At 34.7% G+C, this 16,616-nt stretch overlaps 1 protein-coding gene across 3 annotated transcripts; it reads right to left on the bottom strand.

Annotated features, from left to right (window-relative positions):
• Positions 1-414: 414 nt before the first annotated feature.
• On the bottom strand, positions 415-15,419 carry LOC141457020 (uncharacterized). 3 transcript variants are annotated; one of them, XR_012460164.1, is made up of 6 exons: positions 15,156-15,419; positions 14,612-14,715; positions 7,863-12,510; positions 3,901-4,035; positions 3,412-3,512; positions 415-597 (listed from the first exon to the last, which is right to left on the bottom strand). XR_012460164.1 is itself a non-coding variant. In XM_074133496.1 (2 exons), the coding sequence occupies exon 1, from the start codon at positions 14,503-14,505 to the stop codon at positions 13,198-13,200; it is 1,308 nt and encodes a 435-aa protein (XP_073989597.1). In that variant the 5' UTR covers positions 14,506-14,589; the 3' UTR covers positions 3,902-4,035; positions 7,863-13,197. The 3 variants fall into 3 exon arrangements, 1 of the variants encoding a protein (XP_073989597.1); XR_012460165.1 differs by lacking the exon at positions 7,863-12,510; XM_074133496.1 differs by lacking the exons at positions 415-597; positions 3,412-3,512; positions 14,612-14,715; positions 15,156-15,419 and having other exon boundaries at positions 3,902-4,035; positions 7,863-14,589.
• Between the last annotated feature and the right edge of the window lie 1,197 nt (positions 15,420-16,616).

Consider the following 16,616-nt stretch of genomic DNA (forward strand, 5'->3'; position numbering starts at 1 on the left):
ACTTTGTTTCAAATGTTTTATTGGCAATCTATTTCATTACATAAGGAAACTAACTTGAAAAGCAAATAAATTAGAGTATCTGAAATATAAATAAATAATAACATACATAACATGCAAATATTACTTCATTTAACAAAAAAAAAAAAAAAAGAGAAAAGCCAGCTCATACTTAAAACATCAAGATTGCCAAGAAAAATGTGTTGGGAAAGAATGGGAGCAATTTATTGAAGTGCTCAAGATTTCAGTTTACTCAATTTTTTTTTTTTTTGTGCTAGCTAATGGTAATTAAAAAAAAATGGAAATGGAAAATTGCAGCCCGTATAGTAGAAAAAAAATCATTTATTTTTTTAAATAAAGTAACTTAATTAGTAGGTGTATAGGGAAATAAACAGTAAGAACGAAGTATTAGTTCATTATAGATTTTATTATAACTTTTTTAACTACAATAAATTACAATTAGTTTTACATTATCATTTTTCGTATAGTTAAAAAAATGGTAACTAATTTATTGTTGTTTGATTATTCATAATGTTCCTGAAGACACGACACCGAACATGGATCAGGGTAGAAACTGATGTAGAACTGGATCCAACTTGCCTTGAAACAGAAGAGCACAATTGGCCTATTATGCACTGTTACAGGTATGATAAAGTATCTAAAGTAATATAATTGGTTAATCTTTTAACCAGTTAAACTAGCTAACTGTTTCACAGGTTAAACTGGTTGTACTTGTTACACTGTTCTGGTGTACTGAATAAAGAATCAAATCGGTTACACTGGATCACTGCATTTACTAGTAAACTAGTTAAAACAGTAACACCAGTGTAACCAGTTATAACAGTTATGCTCGTTTAACTGGTTAAACTAACTACTTAATCGGTTTTTCGGTTGATACTGATTAATCGGTTAAACTGGTTTTACTGGTTGACTGGTTAATCACAAACTTGTTACTAGTTAATTGGTTAAACTAGTTTAATTGGTTACCATTGTCACTTCGCTTAGCCTAGCAACTTATTTTCTTCTCTTTATAATTTATTTTCTTCATTTATCCACTTATATAGGCTGGTAGGTAGATCTATAAGTAGATAGATGAATTCAGTAAGTTAATAGGTGAAGAAAATAAATGATGGGTGAAGAGAAATAATTTGATAAATGACAAAGGTAACCAGTTGAACTAGATTAACCAGTTTAACGGAATAACTAGTTAAACTAGTTAGCCTGTTAAACCGTTAAACCGATTGAGTACTTTAGCAGTTAAACTGGTTAACAAAGTAACTAGCCGATTAACTAGTTGACTAGATTAACTAGTCTGTTACCAGTAAGAACGATTACCTAGCTAGCCAATTTAATTAATTGAACCTGTTAGCAAGGTTAACCGATAAATTGAACCAGTTTACCATTAACTATTTAAACCGTATAACCTATTTAACGCAGTAAAACTGGTTTAATCGGCTAATGGGTTAACCAGTCAACCTGGTTAACTAGTAATCGGTTAAACTAGTTTAACTAGCTAACTGCTTTAACTAGTTTATCGGTTAAACTGGCTAACTGGTTAAGGTATAACTGGGTAATTAGTTCATCGGTTAAACTTGTTAACTGTTATCGGTCATTAATAGCAACTGGTTAACTGGTTAAACTAGTTCAACTGGTTACCTTTGTCATTTATTAATTTATTTTCTCCACCAATCAATTGATTCTTTTAACTATCCACTTCTTGATCATACGCCTATCCGCCTATATTAGAGATATAAGTGGATTGGTAAGAGAATAAGTGGACAAATGAAGAAAATAAGTTGTAAGGTGAAACGAAATGACAAAGGTAACCAGTTGAACTAGTTTAACAAGTTTAGCCAATTAACCAGTTGGCTAGTTTGACCGATGAACAGTTAACAAGTTTAACCGATTAACTTTCTACCCAGTTATACCCTTAACCAGTTAGGCAGTTTAACTGATCAACTAGTTGAACCAGTAAGCTAGTTAAACTAGTTTTATCAATTTACTAGTAAATCAGGTCGACTAGTTAAACCCATTAGCTGATTAAACCAATTAACTAGTTTTTGATTATACTGATTAACTAGTTAATCGGTTAAACTGGTTAAATAGTTTATCGGTTAACCTGGCTAACTGGTTCCAATAGTTAAATTGGTTAACTAGGTAATTTGTTTTAATGGCTGGCTAGTTTAACTAGTCAATTAGTTAATCGGCAAAACTGGCACGCTGCTTTGTTAACCAGTTTAAAACTGGATAGGTTAGGTTAGGCTAGGGTAGGTTAGATTAGATTAGGTTAGGGTAGGTTAGGTTAAGTTAGGCCTAGGTTAATTAAGCTGGAGTAGGTTAGTTTAAGTTATGTTAGGCTAGGATAACGTAACCTAACCCCCTTCTTATTAAGCTAGGTTAACCTAACCAAACCTAACCCCCCTTTTAATTAGGTTAAGTTAGGCTAGGTTAACCTAGCCACACCGATTTACTATTTAACCAGTTAAACCAGATTCCAGTTTAACCGGTTAACTATTAATCAGCTAAACCGATTACGCAGTTCAACCAGTCAGCCAGTTGAACCGATTAACTAGTTAACCAGTTTAACCAGTCAGCCAGTTTAACCGGTTAACTAGTTAATCAGCTCAACCAGTTACCCAGTTCAACCGATCAACTAGTTAACCAGTTTAACCAGTCAGCCAGTTTAACTGGTTAACTAGTTAACCATCTCAACCAGTTACCCAGTTCAACCGATCAACTAGTTAACCAGTTTAACCAGTCTGCCAGTTTAACCGGTTAACTAGTTAATCAGCTCAACCAGTTAGCCAGTTTCCTAACTAGTTAACCAGGTAAACCAGTCATCCAGTTTAACCGGTTAACTAGCTAATCAATTTATCTGGTTTACCGGCTAAGAGGTTGAACTATTCATCCCGGTTAACTAGTTAATTGGTTAACCTGACACCTGGTTTAACTAGTTAAATTGGGTAACCAGTTAATCGGTTTTATTGGCTGACTAGTATAAGTCAAAGTAACTTATTACATAGCTATCCAGTTAGCCTGTCAACCAGATGAACCATTAAACCGATTAGCTGGCTATCTATCCAGTTCAACGGATAAACTATTTTACTAGTTAAACCAGTTAACCAGTTTAACCCAATAAACTAGTTAGCCGCTAAGCCGAATAACAAATTAACCAGTTATCCAGTTTAACCGATTTATCAGTTAGCCAGTCTATCCGATTAACTAGTTAACCACTAAATCTGTTAAACAGATACACCGATTAAATTTAACCGATTAACCAGTTATGTAGTTTAACAGATTAACTAGCTAACAAGTTTAATTAACTAGGTAACCAGGTAGCACGTTTAACCAGTTAGCCACGTAGCCAGTTTAGCTGATTACATGCAACATGCGAAATAATTTTAAAGAACTTACGTGAAAGGTGGAAGTAAATATATAGTGCAACGTCCTGAGAAGGATCCTTTCTTGTTCACTGCCTATACAGTTCTCAAATGTAATGGCATTCCTCTTGCTACCTAAACCAAACATTTTTTTTTATTTTTATATAAACTATTTTAATAAATTGTATGTGTATAATAAAATGTACTGCTTTTTAATTTATTTAATGTTTGTAATAATATCTATTTCTTTTTCAGTCTCTGTTTCTTCTTGTTTTCGTTTTTTATTTTATTTTATTGTTATTATTTTATTTATTTATTTATTTTGGAAAACGAAACATTTCCTAATAAGTGATGCATTTTCAATTGATCTGATCTTACTAAGATACATGGAAAAATAAAGAAAACAAATGTAAAGAGACTGATCATGCATGATTTTTATCTCATTGTGCAAATTTGAAAAAGAGATTGCAAACGTTTAAGAAAATTTAAAAAAAACTTATTTTAAAAATAAAATTTCACTAACCTTTGTGCAATTATCTTCAGGTAATACCAGCAACAGCAGTAGTGTCTATTCACATCCAGAAATCAATGCTGTGCAGTGTTGCAATGAAAGAGATAGTTGTTATCAACACGAGCACCTCTATCTAAAACCAGCAGCCTGAAATAATGCCACATTTACTTATGTAATTCAAATTACTAATGATTATTCTTAAATTTTGTTAACTTCTTAAACTGTAGAATGTATTATAATTATTTAATCGAAAATAAAAATATTTATTTCCAAAGAACTTAATTAAGTCTATTTACTTCTCCTTTCCCTTATTTTTCAGTAACCTAACCTATGGTACCCCAAGGTATCCCAACATTGGGTATGTTTTTATATCAGCTGATTCTCTATTATCGATGTTAAATAAAGAAATGCATTAACCATATTAAATCTACAACAATTGAATCTTTATAATTTAATAATTGAATCAGCTAAATTAAAAACATTCAAGCATATTGGACATAGATAAAGAGTTACGTGTACAATTAACAGGATGCAGGGACACACTACATAGTACACCAATAATAAAATCTAGTTAGGATATCCTGACGAGTTATACATTTATTTGAGGTAGAAACTATTCAAAAAATGGATATCGTTAGCGTACGTAAGAAAAGAAGTTCAGAGAATATAGAAACAACACTGTTAATGAACAAAAAGTAAGAAATGGTCCAAGGTGTCAAACCACAGGAACGCCTGAAACTACTTCATTACTGCAATAACTATATAAGTATTTACTTTAAAAATCGTTATATTCATTAGTCAATCGAAAATTCAGTTTAAAAGGTTTCTATTACATCTATAATGTCTAGGCTTATGAACTAGTAAGTTGACTTAATGAAATGCATTAGAGATGTCGATAAGATAAACAACATCAACACGATAGTCGATGCTTAATCTTAATCAAGCAATAAAGTAAGTAATTTTCAAACAACGCGATAATAATAGTTCATCGACCTGGAATGGAACCTCACTGCTTAGAAAACACTCTGAAGTTTTAAATAAAGTAGCTGGGTCTATGCTTCCTAAAATTTTGGTACACAAATAACTTGATAAACTTTCCACTAATCAGGAAAAAAATACATAATTTAAAGATTGATGAATCCCTTATTACTACTTAACTATTCTAATTCCGTAATTCTAAAAGACCTATTCCGTTATTCGCAAAGACTGTTTAAATTAGAAGATAGTTAAAAAAAAAATCTTAACAGAACATAATTAACAGGTGCGAAAAATTCGGAAGTGTGACTAGTAGGACACGCAGTGCACATCCACCAAAACTTAATTCCGTTCATAAGCGGGAAATTTTGAAGACTGTTAGACAAGAACCCAACACAAGTGTTCAAAAAATCTCAAAAAAATATTAAGATACAATTTAGGTGAAAGTTAAAAAAAATAGGGTTGGATGGAACGTTTGCCTTCCAACAAGAAAACGAGACTCGAAACACCGTACTAAAACCATAAGAATGGCTTTTACGTAATACAACCTGGCGCCTCAATACCTTAACTCAAGCGAATTAGCACCTAGATGATGCTAGCTGTATGGCGAAAGCCAATGCCAAAATAAACACCCCCCAAACTCAATCGAACATTTAAACAGTCGCCAAATAAATAAAAGAGGACTAAGAAACTGCTAACAATTAAAAAATGCTATTTTAGAAGACTGGGAAAAAATACCAAAGTTGACGACTACAGAATTAGTAGGATCGATGAAAGCTCGCTTGTTGGAAGTGATTAGAAACAAAGAAGGTCCTACAAGTTTTTAAAATTTATAATACATGTACAATGTGAAGGAATAGGTAATTTATTATGTTCATGGTGTTCACAGACTTTTTATGCATTTGTGTGTGGTGTTGTTTTGTTTAACGTTTCATTATGATATTCCTATTGACAAGAAAAAGATTTTATATAAAATAAAAAACCCTGGTTTCTCTCTAGCGAATAGTATAATTTCATTTGAAAAAGAAGAAGTTTCTACCAAGATAAAAGTAATAAAACAAATCAATGACGGAAAAGCAACAAAATTATGCCCAGATAGAGAAAGAGATGCTTGCCATCGTCTTTGCCTGCCACAGATTTCACCAATACATATACGGAAAATCAGAAGTAGTGGTTGAAACAGACCACAAACCTCTAGAAACAATCTTTAGGAAACCATTGATAAAGTGCCCGTTGAGATTGCAAAGGATGAGAATAGCCTTACAGCAGTATGATATACAAGTGATATATACACCAGGAAGAGACCTTCTACTAGCAGATGCCTTGAGTAGAACGAGAGCGAAAGAAGACAACGTCTTTGATAAATGGATAGAGAACAGTTTGGTGGCTCAAGTGAATCTAATTAATAACTTCATACCAATATCAGACAAAAGGTGGCACCAAATAAGAGAGGAGACAAGCAAAGATCCATGTTTGATGGAATTAAAAAGGCTCATAGGAAACTGGCCAGAAGAAAAAACGGAGCTCAATGATAAAATGCAGCCATACTGGGATCTAAAAGAGGACATAACAGAAGTAAATGGAATTTTGCTAAAAAATAATAAGATCATAATTCCGGAAAGCCTCAAGAAGGATACGTTACAAAAAATACATTACAGCCATTCGGGAATAGAAAAATGTAAATACAGGGCACGAGAGTGTGTGTTTTGGTTGCACATAAATAATGATATTGAAAATTTCGTACGGCAATGTACAGTCTGCATGAAGTACCAAAAGGCACATATTAGAGAACCGTTACAAAGTCTGGAGATACCTCAGGGACCATGGGAGCTTATTGGTGTTGATTTATTTGCGTTCAACGAAAAATCATATTTATTAATAGTGGATTACTTTTCAAAATTCGTGGAAGTAAGCGTATTGAATTCATTAAGCAGTCAAGGAGTAGTCAACTTATTGAAAACTGTGTTTGCACGTTTCGGTATCCCAAAAATTGTAAGGTCAGATGGTGGAAAACAATTTGATTCAAGAGAATTTATAAGATTTACAGAGGAATGGAGCTTTGAACACCGATGCTCTAGCCCGACCAATGCTCAGTCAAACGGAATGGTAGAAAGGCACATTCAAACAATAAAGAAAATGATGAAGAGGGCGAGCGAAGACAAAAAAGAGATGGAACTATGTCTATTAGAATATAGAAACACACCAATTAGTGAGGAATTACCGTCACCGGCAGAGATACTATTTGGACGTAAGGTTAGGGGGCTTTTGCCCTACAATCCTATAAATAGGAACTTTGAAGGAATCAGAGAAGCTCTTAAGAAGAGGCATGAGATGCAGAAGGTTTACTATAACAGAGGGAAGAAGGAGTTACCAATGTTACAGGAGGGTGAAGAGGTGATGGTACAGAGGGAAGGAAGATGGGAGCCAGGCAAAGTAAAAGGAAACCATGGTGATAGGAAGAAATCTTACGATGTAAAGATGAATAAGGGAGGAGAACTATGGCGGAATAGACGATTCATAAGAAAGGTTAAAAGGCCAGAAAAATATAAAGACTACGATTGTTCTTAACTTTAAAGTAGCGAATTAAAAGAGGGAGATGTAAGGGATCGAAGTTGAGTTATCAATGTTTTAGTTAGGGTAACATATGTTTTAATAGCAGTATTGTATTATGATTATTGTTGATGGTAATTGCAATAAAAGTTGTTTTCTATAATAAGAAAGTATTCATTGACACTTACAGACTACTTTGACCCAGTGTAAACCAAGAATACTAATTTTGAACTCATAGTCGATTAAAAAAAAGATCAAATAATTCTCGAAAAGGATTAGAGATCAATTTAAATACTTTTTGTAGTGTTCAAAATTAAAGAATTAGCTAACACTGAACATAGTTAAATCAAAGCAATAATATTTATTTGTAAGTAATTATTAAATAATAGCATGCTGTTTTCATGCAAGGATAATAAAATATCATTAAATAATTGATAATAAAGTCTTACCTTGTTTAAAGAATATCCAAGTTCATCAGCATCTCAATAGATCACCATCCAACAGCACTTGACACTTTTTAAAATAATTCACAATACTATTTACACTAAAACTGTATATCACGCACTAAGTATAACTTAAATTCAATTTATAAAATCGAACTTCACTTTGCCACGCACTAATATTCACTTAAAAAATCACGTTAATAAAGAGACACCACGAACGTGTTAAAGATGGCCGACGGTAACTGGCCAGGCTGATCAGCTGGTAAGTGAAGGTTATCTAAGCAGCTGATTCCAGCTGTTTTTTTATTTATTTTCATACATATGGTAATCTACCATAATAAAATGTAATTAAAAAATTAAAATTTTATTAATCTTACCTACAAAGGTTAGGTCTTCTAAAAAAGATCGTATGATTTGAATAATGTAATTAACAGCATATAGGTCTACTTAATTTTGTATAGCAGTCTAATATGTCAAAATTGTCAAATATATCAGCTAAATCAAGAAATATTGCTGCTGTGTACTAACTGTTTTCTACTTTATGCACGATATGTTCAGTTATTCGTTCAACTTATTGATAAATACTTTGACCTGAACCCAAAATAGTGAGATGGTATTTCAGAGTCAGTCAAGTTAAGTAATAGATGTTAGCAGAAAAATTAGTTCAATCGTAATCGCCTAAATTAATAAATAAGTAAATCCGATCTAATGTTGCTGCGGATGTCCAGATTATATTTTGACATGAAAAGATGAAGGTCTACGCTTGGCTTTAACAAAAGAAACTACTTTTCGCTTTCTTATTGAACCAGTAAGATTTCATAGAGTTCTACTTACTCCATGGCTCTACAGCCCTTGTAGGGCCTTGGCCTCCTTCAACAATTCACTCCAAGCCGTTCTATCACTCGCTTTCCTTCTCCATCCTCCCGCATCTAACTTGGAGAGGTCCTCCTCCACCTTGTTCAACCATCTTAGTCTTGTCCTCCCTCTAGGCCTTCTGCCTCCGGGATGCCCTTCATAGGCGATGCGAGGAGCTCTACCTTGGTCCATTCTGTGGAGGTGCCCTTCTCAGCTTAATGCTCTTTACAATGTTCGCCTCCTTAAAAGCTCCCTCAGCTCAGCATTTTTCCTACTTCTATAAGTACCATTCTCCACCACCGGACCATAAATCCTTCTCAATACCAAATCCCAGCAGTTCAGAGTACTTCCATCCGCTGAGGTTAGCGTCCATGTTTCTGAGCCATATAATAGGACTGGTTTGATAAGGGTCTTGTAAATGGTGAGTTTGGCATTTCTCGAGATGTCCCTTTTTCAGAGGATCGGGCTTAATGTCCATAGGCGCCTGGTTATGTCCTCCTTTACCTCGTTTTTTGAAGTAAGGGTGACATCCAAATACTTAAAGTTATTTACGCCATTAAAAACGTGCTGTACAACTTGTAGGCTGCCAAATCTTCTTGCTCTCCTAGTTGTCACCACATATTTTGTCTTACCCTCGTTCACCTTAAGCCCATATGTAGCAGCCCCATATTACAGCTCCGTGTATGCCTTTTTCAAATGCGCAGCTGATCTTGCGATTATTGCTACATCATCAGCATATGCCAGATATTGGATAGTCCTGTTGTAGATGTTTCCCCCAGCATTCACCTCTATGTTTCTTATAGCTGATTCCAGTACCAGGTTGAAGAGGACTGGTGAGACCGGATCACCTTGTCTCAGGCCTTGACTAATAGAGAATCCCTTTGTAACCTTTCCTTGAACGGCTACCTTCGCATATGGGTAACTTAATGTCATTCTGAGAAGCCTAATTATCTTGAAAGGAATTCACAAGTTTTTCAAGCACTTCATGAGTCCTATCCGTGAGACAGTGTCGTATGCCATTTCAAAGTCCATATATAACTGATGTAGGTCCAGATTATTTTCATAGAACTTTTCTAGGACCGCCCTCATTGTGAAGATGTGGTCCGTAGTTGACCTTCTTTTTCTGAACCCACACTGATAGTCACCTAGTACTCTTTCGGCGAACACATGTATTTTTTCTGTGATAAGACTGGCTAAGATTTTATAAAAGCTCAAAAGCGAGATGCCTCGGTAGTTTCCGCAGCTCAGTCGATTCCCTTTCTTGAAGATGGCGTAAATCAGAGCGGAATCCCACTCCTTGGGCATTTTTTCTCGGAGCCATACTGACAGGATCAAATCGTATAACTCTTCTTGTAATCTTTCGCCACCATTCTTTAGCATTTCTACTGCTATATTATCTTCTCTTGGAGCTTTATTTTCCCTCATCCCGGCTAATACGTCATTAAATTCTTCCCTCTTAGGGGGCTCCACAACTTCTTCTAAGGGGATTTCCTCCTGACTCAGATCCGTTTGCATCTCGCCGCGGTTCAATACCTCTTTAAAATAATACATCCACCTGTATAAAGTTCTACACTTAGACGCTTTCAGCGAACTTAAGAAAATACGACAGTAAGTTCCTGACATTTTTGAAAATGTTCCAATTTTCTGACGCTATTTACAAAACCACGAACATGCCTCAAACTGGATCTGTATAAATGATACGCAAAGAAAAAGTACACCGCCAGTAAATTAATATTAGATTATTTGGTCAATAGCTCGATGTTGGCTATTTGAAAACAATATAAAAACTTCAGATAAATAATACAATTCAAATCTTTTTAAGAACTTAGGCCTTGGGCACAGAAAGCGGTCTGCGTTATGGGGACGTCACACAGGACGCGATTCTTTTGTTAGAGCGGTCCAGTTTGGTAGCTTTCTTCTTGAGAAGTAGCAGTGCGTTTTTTTGTTATTTGTTTTAATTTTTATATAATTTAACTGAATATAAAAATATATATAAAACTCCCTGTTTGTCTAAGAAAATAAGAAAAAAAATGTCAAAGTTGGGTGTTTTTCAACGTTACGCTTTTTCGTACATTTTTTGACGATCAACCCTAATACAACTGTCCTACCGGGCAGTTTTAATATCACCCTAGTTTTTCCCTGATCAAGTCTATAACAGAAAATAGCTTCTCAAAATACAAGTTTTCGGCTTGTGTAACAAGACCCTAATCAAAAACTATCAAAACTCTACTACTTTGTGTCGGAAAGTGCACAAAAAAGGTTTTGTTTTTTTTTAAATTGGAGATTGGAAAATGTAACAAATAACAACAGATTGGACAAGGGAACTCAAGTACGGTGTACACTAGTTTTCACTGATAAAATCTTTCAAGTATAACTAACTCTTGCGTCTAATTGATTACTTTCATTGCATTTAGCACACACAATAAACTGCTATCGAGACAAGAACGGTGTAACAGATGTTACACAAATGTTTGGGGATGATTTTAAAATTCTGCCTAGACGCAGCTAAACCACTACTGATGGAGGGGATCTTAAATAGTTATAGGTATCAACTCCTGAGTGCATTACGAACCCATTGGTCTGTTTCCAGATTCAAGGGCTGCAAAAACTAAAATTTAAGGTTATTTTGGTACTGGCTCTGTTAGCCGGGGGTCACCACGAGGAGGTAGAGCTCAGGATTCTGTCCACCCCCCCCAAAAAAAATTCTTCCCTAACCGTATTACAGCAAGTTTTGACCCTGAATATTGTATTTTACTTCTACAGGGAACTGAACTTATTAACGTCCTAAAATTATTTTCTTATATCTATCGGAAGCTATCGGATTACATTACTAGTGATAATTAACTTCGATATTATAGAAATAGATCTTAATGTACTCGTAAATTATTTGTTATGTTTAGAAAGCGATGAATACAAAGCTCTAAAATCGAATGATGAGAAATGGAATCAAACTTTCTCAACTGAGCTGTTTGAAAAAAGTTGGACCTCTAACTATAGATATCATGGAACTGGGTTAGAAATTGAGCAAATATTTTACACACCTTGGTTTCTGCTCAAACTGCGGTTGAGAAACGGCTAAAGTACCGTTCTACTATTTCCCATAAGTCAAAGAACCTTCTTTATTAGTTTGAAATATGAAAAATGAAATTTAAGACTTCTCCCTCCAATTTAAGATGACAAATAGAAAAAATTGCTGTACCGTTTTATATTTTAAAGAAAAGATTGAACTTTTATTCTGAAAGCAACTATAAGTTTAGCTTTTAGCTAAATAAGATCACATCCTACATTTCCTGTATTGTATTCTTTGATTTAATTAGAGCAAATACCAAAATAACATATTTATAAATTCCACTCTCTTCACAAGCTATGTATAGTAGAACCAACCAATCTCATGAAACTATTTTAATGATTATGGGACAATAATATTGGTACAACAAGCGAGGAAAATTCTTAATAAATCTCCATAAGATGTATTGAGATTTCACTATTCGCAAGTAACGTAACTAAAATTATTATCCATAAGTAAATCAATAAAACTAACGGTTTGATAAGAAGTTGAAGATGTGGTGTAAAAGGTTGTCAACAAATCTAACGTTTCTCAGCCATGCTAATCCATTCTATCCATCAATCAACAGTAAGACTTCAATCTTCTGCAATTACTTTATGCTAATATGAAAATCCATTGAAGGTGATAATAGATTGGCATAAAGGTGACTTCGTACTTAAATGCACTGCTGTCAAACTTTTATCGGATGAGAATATCACTTACTACTTACTAAAAACTTCACTCAGCTCGATACTGAAAATTTAAGTTTTATTGTTAATTTTGTCTTACCATTACCACAGGAAGACTTAGCAATCCTTTCTAGATCAAAGCGTCTCAACCTATCTTTTAGCTCCATACCAGCTGCTTTAGCAGTCTTTTATTTATTACAGACAGTTTTTGGTTTGTATCAATTTTTTAAGAGAAATATTTCAATACATGCTCTAGATCATAATAATATAAAGAAAGTACGTTGTTTATAGGAAATCGTAAATGCTGTTCAAGAGAAAATGCGAAAAATCAGATTCAGTACATTTGTTGTTAGATTGACAGATTTTCGCCAAAAGGAGCCACTAAACTAAATAAACTTTAATTTTCCATCATTGATTTTCATCACACACGAAACTTGACGATTCCTAAAAACATTTATCGAAAACAAATATGTCCGTTGAAAACTGCATAACATTCTATTTGATCGTAATACCTTGTAATTATTATGTGTAAGAAATAGTAATTGAATTGTAATGAGTGCTTGGTGGATATTAGATTAGATTGTACAAAACCGGCGGCTCCACCAAAAAAGGGGAAGGAACGCAGGCAACCCTGATGCCCATTGTTCCCCGCCCACCCCTCATCTCATGAGAGATACCGGGGTTTAAAAACAAATCCGGCTAAAAATTACCAGATGCTAATATAATAACCTAACAAAGTAGCAACAGGACACTAGGGAGCTTGACGACTCAATCGCCCAGTGCACTGAATAAACCTAGAAAGTTCATTAAGATTACCCGATGCTACAATCTCCGGTAGGGAGACATTTGACCTTCCGAAGACGAGGAATCTAGTTTTAGAATAAACTGGGCACACCTCAACAAAGTGCCTCACAGTTTCATCGGACTCACCACAGCCAGCACAATTTGGCGACTGGATTAGGCCACATTTAAAAAGATGATATGCTAAATTTGCATGTCCACTCAACACCTGAACCAACTGGCGGATCCGGGACCTGCTAAAACCAACCATATCCGTTCTTGACAGGCCAAGGATTTCCTTAGCCTGGCGGCAGTCAGTTCGGGATCTCCACCGTTTCCGATGTTCTTTCAAAATCCACTGTTCCACCTCTGTTCTACAACGTCGATAGGATACAGGGGTAATGGGCTGAGGAGTCATTGTTATCAACGCAGCTCCTTCCTTTGCTGTTTCATCAGCAAGTTCGTTACCCGGAATCCCAGAATGACCAGGAGACCAAGCAACCGAAACAGTATTCAAAGCTCCTAACAAATTGAGAGCAGCATGACAAGAATTGACCGAAATTTGGTTCCTACTAGGAGAGGCCAGAGCTTTAATTGCAGCCTGGCTATCCGTGAAGAACCTAACATCAGTGTCGGCAAATCCCTTCCAGCGGAGTAAAGTAGCCGCCATCTCAATGGCAGCCAACTCCGCCTGAAAAACAGATGCATAATTACCAAGATCAAGGCAGGTGCGTTCCCATTGGAACCCAAACTGGGGTCCCCAGATGCAGAGACCAGCACCTGCCCTATCCATCAACGAACCATCCGTAAAAAGAGAAATGGCGTTTGTTGATAACTCGACAGCCGAAGCACAAGCCTCCTCCCTCGCAAGTATCTGAACCCCATAATTCCTACTGAAGTCCAGAGTCGCAGGGATGAAGTCCCCCGGCATGGAGAGCACTGCAATATGCTTTTTATCCTCTCGAATCAGATCAGCATGACTAATAAGCCTGCCTTTCCGACCGAGAAGGTTCATAGATGCCCACGTGCCGACACTCTCAAGTCTACGAGCGGCCATCAAAGCCTCCCCTCTAAGAAAAATATCCAAGGGAGGAAGCCGTAACATAAATTCCAAAGCGGCAGTAGGAGTACTCTGCAATGCTCCGGTAATCAATAGACATGCTAGCCGCTGGACGCGCTGCAAACCATTACAAAGCGTCTTCTGACGAGTAGCATTCAACCAAACAATACAGCCATAGGCTAAAATGGGACGCACTACGGCCGTATACATCCAATACATGAGCTTAGGGGAAATTCCCCATCTCTTACCAACCACCCTGCGACATTGGTGGATATTAAATAAAAAGTGAAAAATTAAAGGGCCAATGAAAAGATAAGATAAATACCTTATGAAGCCGGTACAAAAGGAAAGGTCTTATTCCACAACACTAGCTCCAGAAAGTACTTCTCATTCTACTCCTGCTTGTAGGCACTACTACCCTCTTCATTCCTGTTATAATACAGACAAAAACTATTAGCAACGAAATACAGAACTAGTAACCCTTATCAGTTCTATCAACGAAGCCATTTGATTTTTCATCTGAATTGCCGAAATCACCATCAAGTACTAAAGTTATATTTAACAACTTTTTTTTTCAAGTTCTAAACTTTATGATATATCCACTTTATTTTTTTCCACTAGCTATAATATAGGAAACACAACAATAACAAAAATATGAAACGATTCTCCCAAATAACGTAAACAATTGTATGTAATACGTACATATGTATGTACGTATGGTTACTTAATATCATTAAATAAGGTTTATTTTTATTAAATCTATATAATTTGATTTAATGACTCAATTATACTGTTAATGTAATATAAGTAGTCAATTTCATGTACAGGTGTAACTCGTTATACAAGCGAATTAAGCTTATCGTACTCACCTTCCTCGTCTTAGATTCCTGACTTATGGTTTTCGTTACTCACTTCGATATAGAACTAACACTTCTCGAACTTTACTTTTTACAGGTGTTCCTAGAGGCTTAAGAATTTACTAATCTGATGAGGATCAGTTCACGTATAATAATATATGTAATTTTGTCAGTAGTATGTTTATATCCCTTATCGGTTTCGGTCTTTCAACCATCTCAGAGGTAGAATAACCAGAGTAGGGTAGAGATTTCGACGTTACTGCTCCCTCCGTGGCGCTCAACTTACCAACTGAGCAGACTAAGGGAGGTTACGTGGTGTTATCCAAAATATTAACGAATTGTCAAACATTTGTAAAAATTATGAATTAAAATAATTGAAATGTAGTAAATGTAGTTAAGAATATATATATTTTTTAATTCTGTGCGAGTAATAATTCTTTTAAAACTGAATAGTTGAAAATATATTTTATACGAGGTAGGCGCGAGAATTTAAGTTTAAAACACAGACTGTTGCATTTTCACTGCGAAATAAATATTGGAATGTTAATATAGGGTAACCCAAATTCGAAGTTACAATTGTAAAATTAATGGTAAAATAAGTAATTCTGGCCTAGTTTGACTGGAATGATTAAGGTTTCTGCTTTATACTATTGATAACTAAGGATGTTGCGATTGCAGACATTATGGAAAAATGTTTTTCTTCATTATTTTGCTACCTTTCTCATTCTATTTTTTAGAACTAGAAGAGAATTTCTTATTTATCCATCTATTTTTCAGACGTAACTTCAAATTTTGGGATACCCTGTGTGTACATTCCATCTCTGGCATATTTATTAATTCACTGGAACTGAAATCTTAATCTTTCCAGTGAATTTAGGCGAGAATCCTTTCCTTTTTTAAAAATTCATATGACACTTGTTACGCAAAATTCATACAACGCTCTGTATACATATCAAACACCACTGGCTTATTTTGTAATTTACTATAATTTAAAATCTCTATCTTTCCGGTTAACTAGACGAAAATTTCTCATTTTACTTTTATTTTGCAATCGAAACTTCAGATTCAGATACACCTCTTGTACAATCAACTTCACGCTTGAATTTATAATTACTATTACAAAGCATTTGGAAAAATAAGCAATTGTTGTCTAATTTTTTTAAAAAAATATTTCATTTCAGCTTCAGTGCATTAATAACTAAGGCAAAAATACATTACACAAACAGGGAAAACCGAATTTAAAGTTACGATGGCAAAATTAATAAAAACAAAAAAATCTCGTCTCTGTAAAGATTTTATTAAACTTATTGTAAAAAAGTGTACAAATTATTTTTAAATAATAAAAAAATAGGTAATAATATTGTATTTATTTTTCCTCTTAATCTCTTAAATAATAAGAAATTTAAAATAATGAAAAAAATACAAAAAAGAAAACATGAAAAAAAAACAGTTAAAACAGGCCTCCAGTCTAGA

This window comes from Rhodnius prolixus, unplaced genomic scaffold, assembly GCF_049639745.1.
Source record: "Rhodnius prolixus isolate KJV_2025 unplaced genomic scaffold, Rpr scaffold_10, whole genome shotgun sequence".
NCBI lineage: Eukaryota > Metazoa > Arthropoda > Insecta > Hemiptera > Reduviidae > Rhodnius > Rhodnius prolixus.